We start from the raw sequence: 12,156 nt of genomic DNA, 5'->3' as shown, positions 1-12,156 counted from the left end.
TGTGTATGTGGTACTGAGGAATCGAACCCGTGGCTTCATGCATGCTAGGCAAGCACTCTACCACTAAGCCTCCTTCCTAGCCCTAACTTTGTATCTGTATAAGGCTAATTCTTTCATTTATTTGGACCAAAACTACAGACTGAATGCAGAAACAGATAGGAGAATCCAGCTATGTCTTATCAAGCTAGATATATAAAGCCACTTTACTCACTACTTTAGTTTGAAAAAAGTTTTTTTTTTTTGTTTTAGAAAAGTTGTTTATGGGGGCTGGGAAGGTGGCTTCAGTAGTAGAGTGCTTGCCTTGCTTGCATGAGGCCCTGGGTTGGATTCCTCAGCACCACATAAGCAGAAAAAGCCAGAAGTGGCATTGTGGCTCAAGTGGTAGGGCACTAGCCTTGGGCTGAAGAGTTGAGGGACAGCACCCAGGCCCAGAGTTCAAGCCCCACAACCTACCAAAAAAAAAAAGTTGTTTATGCTAACAAGCAATAGGATTATTATTTTTAATAAGTGAATAAGTACTTTTAAGTTTTCAATAGCTGTAATGTACCTGATCCAAAGCTCTTTAGTGTCCTAAGATCAAAAACTTCAGACCTGTTGTCTTAGACCATATAAAGAAAGTGATCTCATTTATTAAATTCAGTTCTAGAAGCACGTACTTCTACTTGTCCTTTCTATGTATGAAAACATTTCTCCCCTATATAACTCAAGAAAGCATATCAGAGTAGGAGAGGATGAAAATTATGTGGTTATAGGGGACCCACTGTAATTTACTAAAAAAAGGTGAAGCATTGCTTCACCCTTCAGGCTTACACCTGAAATCCTAGCTATTCAGGAGGCTGAGATCTGAGGATCACGGTTCAAAGCCAGCCCAAGCAGAAAAGTCTGGAAGACTCTTATCTCCAATTAACTACTAAAAAGCCAGAACTAGTTCTATGGTGGAGTACTAGCCTTGAGCACAAAAGCTCAGGGACAGTGCTCAGGCCCTGAGTTCAAGCCCTGAGACTGGCACCAAAAACAAACCAAAAAGAAAAAGAAGATGGAAGTATTCACAAACTGCATTACTTTATTATTAATAACAAATGATCTGCAGCACTCTACTAATAATAGCAAATGATCTACGCCCACACTCTTTAATTCATTGCCAGGTCTCTGTATGTGCAGCATGATGCTTGAAAAGTTCTTCCCCATATGCCATAGAGTCATTGGTGGCCTTGATACTACATGAGAAGTACAAAATGCTTATTACTACTGCTGGAACATATAACAAAAGTTTGGTTGAATTCTGAGTTTTTAACATAATTTGGGGATCATTCCCTAGATCCTGATACCCAAATCCTCTGCCCCCAGATCATGAGGCTTGAAGTAAGAAACAAAAAAGAAGAAGAAGAAGAACTCAGAACTATACAACTTGGCAAGGAGGAGAGGGTCACAAGGGAAAAATCTGGGAGAAAAATGAGGGAGGGAGTGACACTGTTCCAAAAGAAATGTACTCAGTACCTGACTTATTTAACTATAATCCCTGTGTACATTACCTTTACAATAAAAATTTAACAATTTTTTTTTAATCCCAAGGATTACACAGTAAAGTGATAGCCGAATCTAGACTCCAATTGATGTCAAGCAGTGGGTTTTCAAAAAAAAGACCAGGAATCCTACCATCACCTTGGTCTACAGGAGAATTAAAAGGAAATGCTTTCAACTAGTCTGCTCCACTTCTGATACCACTTTTGTGAAGATTACTGCCAAAGTTTCACCTAACCCTCCCTGTGAGGAAGCTAAATAAATAATTTAGAGAGACCATTTTTAAGCCATCATTTATATAGCCATCAATTTTGATAGTAACTATCAGCAGGTATATCAGTATTCCCGAAGTCTTGACAAATAGAAGTACCACACCGTATTTCCCTATTAATCCTTTGTAAGATCTAGGTTAAGTTTGTTGGTAATCCCAAGTTGGGTAATATGACCTACTTCATCACAGAGGCTATTGGGGGAAGAAAGTAAGACATTCTTTGTCTTTTTGACCTAAAACTTTTTTTCAGACTAAGTTTTTGCTTCCTTCTCTTTTTATCAGACATATGAAGAAGAAGTAAGTACAGATAGAGCAGCACATACAACGAAAGACCCTCAACCAAATGAAGGAAGCACTTCATTTCCCCTTTACCTTGCATACCCGATAAGCCAAAGGAAGAAACAAGTTCACCGGACAGACCAGACCACCTTCATAATTGGAGAAACACCAAAAGGAATCCGCAGGTATGTTCTGGATTATGTTATCTGTGGCAACTTTGAACTTTAAAAATAATTGTCAAAGGAATATAGTCATACTGGGCACAGTGGCACATGCCTATAGTCCTAGTTATTCAGGAGGCTGACATCTGAGAATCATGGTTCAAATCAAGACCAGGCAGGAATGTCCGTAAGACTCTTTATCTCCAAATAGCTACCAAAAAGCCAGAAGAGCTTTGGATAAAGTGGTAGTCTTGAGTACAAAAGCTCAAGGACAGCACCCAGGCCCCTGAATTCAAGCTCCAGAACTGGTACACACACACACACACACACACATGCACACGCACACACATGCATGCACGTACACATGCACACACAGCATATCCACAATATAGCCTCTTCATAAATTATACAAGTTTGAATTTTAACCATACCTCATGTCTATTTCAGAAAAATTCAGTTTATATATTAAAAAAATTCCACATGCTTTAGACATTTTTAGAAGACTAATCTCAGAGTAGATTTTTAATGAAGTACTTGTACAGAAAGAAATGAAATATTTAAGTGCATTATTTATTCATTCATTAATTGTATATTTACTGAGTACCTAATATATTTCTAGGCATTGTGCTCAGTGTTAAATACACAATCTGGGGGAAAAAAGTAGAAATGATAGTGCAGTAGTAGGATGACAAGGATTAACATCTAATCATTACATTTTAAAAAGTCGACAAAGGAAAGTATCTTACAAGCCACATTAAAATGAAGTGTTAAAAAAACAGAAATAGATAGGCTACCTGTATACAGCCACCTACCTAGTGAACAGTCAAGAGTTCTCTTTTGGTCCATAAATCAGATTCTGTAGGAAATTTCAAGTTGGAATGAGACATTTACCTTATAAATGGTTTTTAGAGCCACTGCACTATGCAGACTGTATGGGAACAGCACAGTAAGAAGGGGAAGAGCCCAGGACAGAGCCTGGAAGCAGCAGCTTCTACTTTGCAGAGCAGAAGGCACAGTGGGTCCTGAAATCCCAGAGAAGTGAGTTTCCAAAAGAAAACTTACTTTATCCATGCTGCAGAATTGGACAAAGTGGAAAGTGCCCACTGGAGTGGGCAGCAGAGAGCTCATTGCCACTGGCCACTAGCAGTGGGAGAAAGCACAAGCTAGGGTGAGAGGGATTAGAAGGAAATAAGGAGCTATGTGAAGACTCTGTAAGACATTAAAAGGAGACAGTGGGGGCCACAGCTAAGTTTGGGGTTGTTTTAGTTGGGAAAATACCAGAACCTGTTTGTGTGTTAAGAGGGGAAAAACTCATATGAAAGAAAAAAAAATGACAGAGGTGTAACAGAAAGAATGATATCCTGCAGGCAGGAGATGGCAGCATCCAGAGCATAGGCCAATGCCTGAACTTGGAGAGGCACTGAAATAGAAGGACAAAGCTAGACACAAATATGGTGACACTCTCAATGAATCAAGAATTAAAGCCATCAATTCAAAGAGAGAAAAATCATGGGATTATCAATAAAATAGGAAAACAAGTTTAGTGAAACTAGAATTCCTGGTGATATTAAGTCCCTGATTGAGCCAGAGGTTCAGTCATTCTGTTGCAGGCACAGAATCAAAATGGCTAGGTTATGCCAGTCTTAGAAGAGAGGGTGAGAGAAGCAAAGAAACTGAGGTGTTTGTAAGGAAATGATGATAAAGACTAGTCTAAGCTGGATAAGGGAAGCTGATGGATTTGAACAAGAATGAGAGGCAATGGATTATAGATAGACTACAGCTTTATTGACAATGGGTAGTAACTGAGCAGCTTAAATGGGCATATAAAGATAGGATTCAGTAGGTCTGGAGGTTGTGAAGTTGATGGGAATGATGAGACATAACCATGGGCGTGAGGTATTAACATGAAATTGAGACAAGTCTTCAGTGGGCCACCAGTTGGGTGGGATACTGATATCAGGAATGACAGCAGGAGGTACTATAGGCAGTAAAATTAATCCGGGATCCAGAGTTGCATCACTTAGAGGAAGGATAGGCCAAGGGAAGCAGGGCAGGGGCATAGTTCTGATGGCCTCTGAGGACAGTGGAAAAATGATGCTGGCTCTGTGAATTCAAAGTAATTCCTGCTAGGGTTGGCAACTCCTGGGAACCTAGTCCTTTAACGGTTCAGGAAAAGGCCAACCTTTTCAGTCCCTTGAGGTACTGGCATAAAAAGCTGATATTGGACACCTGAGGACATAGGCAAGACATATCCCCACACTGCCATCGCAGATCTGCAGCTATTATTTTTTTTTTTAATTTTTTTTTAGATTGCAGCATAGAAGACTGGAAGTAGGGACATAGATGCTACAAGTCTCCAAGCTATTATTTTTTATAGGAAATGCATTTCTAGTACATATGCCATGTTAAGTGGCTGGCCATATACATCTTCCTAGTCTCTGAGGATCACAAGTGTCTTCATCCCCTTAAACAGTATGTATTTTAAAAAGAAATCAGCAGTGATACTCACTAGACACTATGTTGTAAATGAACTATACAACTTGGGGGGTGGAGGAGTCAGGAGGGGAAAAACTGGGAGAAAATGAGGGAAAGGGTGACACCCCTTCTGACTTACGTAACGATATGACTTATGTAACTATAACCTCTGTATATCACCTTTACAATAATTTTTTTAAAGTAAAGTAGTTAGGGCTGGAGGCATGGCTCAGGTGGTAGAGCAGCTTCTTGGTTGAGGCCCTGATTTCAAAAAATAAAAATAAGGAAACCAAAAAGTATGCAAGTGCTTATTTCTGAACTCTTAGCCTAGAGAACAAATTGTCTTAGATAAAAATGTAAAGAGTATTTAATATTAGACCAGGATATGATCAGGACAGTGTCCAGACTGTTGACAGCCTCTCTTTTCTAATAGTCATCCTTGGCACTCAGTTCAGGATGCAGTCAGTCCCAGCAATCACCTGACCCTCAACATGAGCAGTCAGCCCTGATCCCCCTCAAAAAGCTAAGGCCTAGAGAAAGTGATTTCAGTTAGTTTCTACTGCCCTTCCTCAAGGAAATGGAGATGCTTTGAAATTTTATCCATGGTACATAACTGCTTTTAATTACTTGCTAAGAGGCTCCACTTTAATTTCCTTTCTTCTTCTTTCCCTAAGTGGCTTACAGGGGTCTGTTCTAGTCTACTTATAGGTCTCTACTCTGGTCTATTCATTTTTTTCTCACAAAGTGTTAAGTTTGTGACTTTGTTTGTTCCTTTTATTTCCTAAAATTCTGAGAGAAAACCCTTTTTAAAATTCAGGAAAACAAGTTAGAAGACAAAAATAAAAGTCAGGAGCCAAGCCAGTGGCTCACACCTATAATCCTAGCTACTCAGGAGGCTGAGATCTGAGGATCTCAGTTCAAAGCCAGCCTGGGCAGGAAGTCAGTGAAACTCTTATCTCCAATAAACCACTAGAAAACCGGAAGTGGCATTGTGGCTCAAGCGGTAGAGCACTCACCTTGAGCTGAAGAGCTGAGGGATAATGCCCAGGCCCAGAGTTCAAGCCCACGACCGACAAAAAAAAGAAAAAAGAAAAACGTCAGGAGCCAGTGGCTCAGGCCTGTAATCCTAGCTACTCAGAAGGCTGAGATCTAAGATTTGGTTCCTGCTAGCCCAGGCAGGAAAGTCCTTGAGATTTTTTTTTTTTGGGGTCCGGTTGTGGGGCCTGAACTCTGGGTCTGGGCGCTGTCCCTTAGCCTTGAGGCTAGCGCTCTACCACTTGAGCCACAGCTCCACTTCCGGCTTTTTTCTTTTTGCTTACGTGGTGCTGAGGAATCAAACCCAGGGCCTCTGGCATGCAAGGCAAGGGCTCTACCACTGAGCCACCTTCCCAGCCCGAGTCCTTGAGATTTTTATCTCCAAATAAAAACTAGAAGTGGAGCTGTGGCTCTAGTGGTAGAGCCCTAGCCTGAAAAAAGCTAAGGGACAGCTCCCAGACCTTGAGTTCAAGCCCAGAGATCAGCACAAGAGTGTGTGCGTGCATTTGTGTTCACACACACACACATACACATACACATATATACACACACACACAGGGGCAAAAGTAAAATGAATGATAAGTATAACTCATTCTCTCCATAATAATCTTGTGGACTAATTGACTTCTTAGGCTAAGTTCTTCCTAGAGGTGACAGACCCAGGGCCACATATGAGGTCATGGTTTTAGCACAGCAGAAATGAAGTTACTTTGGCAGTTACCATGACACTACTCCATCTTGGGTAAATAAAAGACATCAGCTTATAACCCTGCCAGTTACTAAATCTTTGTAAGCACAAATATTTATTAGAAAGGCCATGAAAATGGATTTGGAGATGATTAATAAACAAAATAATAACTTATTACTTCATTTGAAGTTAAAAACTGGGACCTTTTAAGAACATACTTACATTCCAACAAGAACATTGACAGTTTCCAGGACAGAAATTGGGGAGCTTGTACTTGTGTTATTAAATATTCTGTTGGAGTTGAGAGTGGCTGTCAATCAGGAGAGTAAAGTGTCTGGATTTGGAAGGTTTAACAAGACAGTGTGGTGAGTTCTGAAGCCCTGATGCTTATCTGAAAATATAAGAGACAGATGTAAGCATGCATGGTAGGTTGCCATTAAAATCAAAGGAAACACAAACTTTATATAATCTGACCTGGAAGACAGAAAAACAAAATATTCAAAATAGTAACATCAAAGTGCCTTCTTACTACATTAAAAGTAATTAATTATTTTAGCTTATAACACTGTTCACACAATAAAATTTCAGCCTTTTTCACTTGGCATACAGACCCCTTATGATTGCCACCCTCTTTCTCAGTTTCTCCTGCCCCTCTGTGTGTAAGGAAACTCTCTCCCTGTCTTTACCTGACTGTTGTGATGTTGGGAAAACCCTCCCTACCCTATTCCTTTAACCATCAGTTAGGTTCTGTGCTTACTACTTTCTCTATGCAATTCACTGTCATTATTTTCTAGTTGGATTTTCATGTACTTGTCCTGTCCACCCCTGCTTGAACCAGACAGCAAACTCAATGAAGCTAGGAAACAGGGTCTTCTTCACTGGTATATCATACTGAGCACCTAACAGGTGTCTCTAAATATTGTTAGATGAATGAATGAACATTTCAAGGGATGAACATATGAAGAATAAATGTAATTCTAAAACTTTGGGAATCTTAATCATGCACTGTCACATGATTGTGGTTTTGTTCAAAGAAGTTTTATAAGCATTGGGCTCCCTTGAAGTCCAGCCTCAACATTAGAAAAACAGCACCCTCTTAGTCTGCCCAGCTGTCATGACAAAGAACTACTGACTGAGTAGCATAAACTGCAGGTATTTGTTTCTCACAGTTTAAGAATCTAGGAAGTTCAACAATGAGAAGTACAAAATGTCATGTCAAAACCAGCTTTACAATGTCGGTGGGGGGGAGGGAGGGGGGGTATGATTGGGTGGGGGGGGAGGGGGGAGGCTGGGAAGGGAGGTGAAGGGTAAACAAAGGAGGAGGCTGCAATGCTTGGTAAGAAATGTATGCATTTTCCTGCCCATGTAATTGTAACCCCTCTGTACAGTATGTTTTCAAATAAAATAAAATAAAATAAAATTTAAAAAAAAAAAAAAAGAATCTAGGAAGTTCAAGATGAAGTATTAATCAGTTTGGACTTTGGTGAGGAACCTCTCTCTCCTAACTTGCAAATGGCCCACCTTCTCACTGTCCTCTTGTGGCAGCAGGGAAGAGGGGACTAGCAGAAGAGGTTTGAGTTTGGGTTTTGGTCTTTGGTTTGGGTGTTTGTTTTTGATACAGGGTCTCTCAGTGGAGCCTAGGCTTGTCCTCCTGAGTGCTAGGATTACAGGTGTCTACCTGGCAAATAGAAGCTCACTTCCAAGTAACTATCTGTACTGAATTTGGAACAATTGGGGGGGGGGGAGAAGTTAGGGTTATCAACAAAAGAACTCAAGCCTTGTAAATTTCTACATTATTTGTGGACAAAGGAAAAAGAGGAAAGAGAAGGGAAAATTGTCTTTAATTTTTCAGAATTTTCTCTTTTGTTCATAAAACTCTAGCAATACTCTTTCATGGGGCTTGAATGCAATAAAGATTTTCAAATGTAGATTGTGTGAATTATGATTCTCCTGTCAGTCATAAATTGGCTCACTGGAGAAGTAGCATGCTGAGATCCCATATTTCCCCAGAAATACCTGATAGTATAAATCAGAATAACCTTGAAAGCTGGTGATTTCATGAGCTTAGATTGTTTTTTTTTCCAATAGCCTAAGGAAAGAGGCCATATTCTCCTAAGATAAAACACATTGTCACTATGGAATTAAGGCATATGCTAAAGGATTAAAGTTACATTCCTTTGCCTATGCATTTCCTATTACTGATGAGTTCTTTGAAAATAAAATGTATTGGAAATAACCACTGGTTTTATTCATTTAATCTTTAGAAAACAATTTGAAGAAATGGCCTCTTATTATAACTTATCTTCAGCAAAGGAATTTGCTAAATGTATAGCTAATGCTACATCAGAAGAAAGACAGAAAATGCTGAGAGACTTTTATATTTCTCAGTATCCAGAGGTTGAAGAACTTTTTGAGGAATCTGCTTCAATATCCATTGAATCTACACACAAAGAAGGAGGGAGAGTCAGGAAAAAATTCAAAGAAAGAAAATCTCCAGTAAAAGAAAGGCTGCCAGATTCTAAAAATCCAACATTTAATGATTCCACCAAAAAGATTTCTCAAATTTGTAACCTAAAAATACATAAAGGAGAAGCAATTAAGTTTCATAAAGATATTTTTCATAAAGAAGAGATACTTTCTACTGATGAAAAAACCAAGAAATTACCCGTGAGCTCCACTGGAGAGATTAAGAGTGGGAAAAAGAACCAAATACCCAAAGACCCTGTAGCCTCCTGCTTGCTGAACAGGAAGTCTGAGACACATGAGAGAAAGTTAAAAAATACCATGGAAAACCAACAGCACCTCACAAGAATGAGTGTTTCAAGAAATGGACCCCTTTTCAAGTTGGAAAACAAAAATGTAGACAATCCAGTGTTAGAAAGCCCTTCTGTGGAAGGCTTACTTGGTGACACCTCTATTCTTGATGACCTCTTTAAAAGTCACGAGAACAGTGCCACACAACTGCCAAAAAAAGTTCTTTCAAGGCCCATGGAAAAGGCAAAACAGAAGCCAAAAGACTTCTGGGACATCTTGAATGAGCAGAATGACGACAATCTTAACAAACTCACCGACTTGGCAATGATAGAGACTCTGTGTGAAAAAGCCCCCCTTGCTGTGTCCTCCAAAAGGAAAGCAGAGCTGGAAACTTCCCTTTGGAAGTCCAATGAGAAGTTTTTGTGGAAGACATTTAACTCAAGTGATACAGATGAAAACATAACCAATACACAGAGAGAATAACGTATACACATGTCAGGGAATTAGTTCACATGGGAACTGCTGCCATGAATGTTTACAGTACTGTGTATGGTATGTGAATTTATAGATATAGTTACACACTAGTGGTAGTAACTTGAACATGGTTCTTAGCATTTAAAATGTTATCATGGATTTGTTTTCTACAATATTTAATTTGGTATTTTTTTAAAAAACCACAATCATAGATCTGGAGGTATAGTTTAAGTGGGAAAACACTTGCCTAGTGAGGAAGGTCCCACTGCATAAAATAAAAAATAAAATGAGACTGTATTATAACATCTTCTGAAATTTAAAAAATTTTTAATTTGCTATTGAGACCTATGGCATTGCCCCTACTTCTCACTAATGTGACCTTAAATTAATCACCTGCCTGGAGTTGGATCCATTTCTTAATGTGAAGCTGCCAGATTTGGACCACATCACTATGCATATCCTTGCTTTAAAAGAGCTTTCATTTACTCTTCCCAAATTCCATTAGTTATAAGTCACTTCATGCTCCCAAATCACCTACACACTGATAGGTTTTTCTTTGGAAAGCCATTCATTGTTTTTCAAAACCCCTGATTTGTTGTATGACTATTAAATTATTTTAGGAAATAGTAATAAATAATACTGAATTATTGTGGTATTGTGAATATATGGTTGTGTGTTAAATTTAAAATTTTTCTAACAGCTCAAAATCAAAGATAACGTTGTGTAAGTATGTGAAATATTCTAAAGTACTGAGATTAGTACTGTTAGCCATAATACCACATAATACCAACAACTGAACTATTTTTTTTTTTTTTTTGTCATGGGGCTTGAACTCAGGGCATGGGCACTGTCCCTGATCTCTTTTGCTCAAAGCTAGCGCTCTACCACTTTGAGCCACAGCTCCACTTCTGGTTTTTGAATGGTTAATTGGAGATGAGTCTCATGGGAACTTTTCCACCTGGGCTGGTTTTGAACCATGATCATCAGATCTCAGCCACTGGCACCTTGGCACCTGAACTTTTTATATAACTATTGTGATTTAATTATTGTAAATAAAACTTTGTGTAGTGTTTATTTAGGAAAAAGAAATGACTAGACATTTTTAACTAAAACTATTTTGTTGAAGTTAATTTATGTAATTTATATCAGAAGTGGAATGTGATCATTATTGGCTTAATATATTTTAAAATATTCTCTCAGTTTGTGAGGCATGCAGCATGCTTGATATCTTTCTCTTCTAGCATATGTTTGTGCTAATTCTTTCGTAACCCACTAAATTGACTTCCTGGGTGAGTAATAATTAAGAACTAGTTTACAGAACCCAACTTCAGGTTATTTAGAGTTAGTGATCTTCTCTCTACTTGCATCTGAACTATGTCCAGACTTCTCAGATGCTGTATTTTCCAATAGGGGGCTTTCTACAAAATGAATGTGCTGTACAGACTGTGTGGTGGTAGACTAGACATGAAGATGCTGTCAGCTTACTGTGGTTAGCTGTTGGAGGAGCTCCGAGAGTAAGTAGATATTACCTCATCTCAACTTACATACTAGACAAGTATAGTTCAGATGTTTTAATAAAATACATTTTTCACAAAATAAACTACCTTTAATTTTTTTACATGAGTACAATCTTATGATTACAAAGTTCCAGTTACACAAATATTAGCTCTGCTTTTCAAATATGAAGAAATGCTCTTAAGTGGACTTTTGTCAATGGCATTCAAAAATGCAGATCAGGTGTTTACTGGTCTCTGCACCCTCCTTGTGTGTGTACTTATAAAGAAGGGTCTTTCTTATCTAGCTTCCAATTTTTCAACTCTTTCTTCTTTGCCCTTCTTCGTTCTCATAGTAAATTGTGCTCAGAGCATCCACTGATACCCCTGCCACAGCCTGAACATAGTGATGCCTTGAAATTGCCAGCAGCAGATAAATTAGACCTTTAAGCTCATTTTTCTATAAATTATCAGATCAAGGACAAACTGCAGCCAATTTTTTCAACAAGAATGGCCTTTAGGGGCTGGGAAGGTGGCTCAGTGGTAGAGCGCTTGCCTTGCATGCATGAGGCCCTGGGTTCGATTCCTCAGTACCACATAAGCAAAAAAGAAAAAAGCCGGAAGTGGTGCTGTGGCTCAAGGGGTAGAGTGCTGGCCTTGAGCTGAAGAGCTGAGGGACAGTGCCCAGGCCCAGAGTTCAGGCCCCACAACCGGACCCAAAAAAAAAAAAAAAAAAAAAGAATGGCCTTTAGTCCAGTGTCCAGTAATCTTCATTTTCATTTGAAACCTCAACACATCTGTATCCACATTCCTGTCTTTCTTCTCGCCTTCTGAGCCCCCCACCATATTAAATTCCTCTTACAGATTCTAGGCTTTATCTAACCTACTTCAAACCTACTTCCATAAGTGAATTTTGAAGGCATTTCCACATTGTCAGGTATAGTCATGTACCAAATGTCCATATTTGTTTTCCATATGCTCATAAATACCTAAGGTGTTCAGTTT

At 39.0% G+C, this 12,156-nt stretch overlaps 1 protein-coding gene across 4 annotated transcripts in view; it reads left to right on the top strand.

The window, feature by feature from the left end:
• The window catches only part of Ercc6l2 (ERCC excision repair 6 like 2), a 98,903-nt gene extending 88,583 nt beyond the window's left edge, over positions 1-10,320 (top strand). For 3 of the 4 annotated variants that reach the window (XM_042686663.1, XM_042686662.1, XM_042686664.1), the window contains 2 exons: positions 2,075-2,256; positions 8,695-10,320. In XM_042686663.1, the coding sequence (XP_042542597.1) occupies positions 2,075-2,256; positions 8,695-9,667 (1,155 nt within the window). In that variant the 3' untranslated portion in view covers positions 9,668-10,320. The remainder of the gene's footprint in view (positions 1-2,074; positions 2,257-8,694) is intronic. The other variant, XM_042686665.1, reaches the window with a different exon arrangement.
• Positions 10,321-12,156: the final 1,836 nt, after the last annotated feature.

The sequence above is a fragment of the Dipodomys spectabilis genome, unplaced genomic scaffold (assembly GCF_019054845.1).
Source record: "Dipodomys spectabilis isolate Male_0828 unplaced genomic scaffold, ASM1905484v1 ptg000098l, whole genome shotgun sequence".
Taxonomy (NCBI): domain Eukaryota; kingdom Metazoa; phylum Chordata; class Mammalia; order Rodentia; family Heteromyidae; genus Dipodomys; species Dipodomys spectabilis.
The sequence above is the reverse complement of the archived record's forward strand: the minus strand, read 5'-3'. Positions and strand labels throughout refer to the sequence as shown.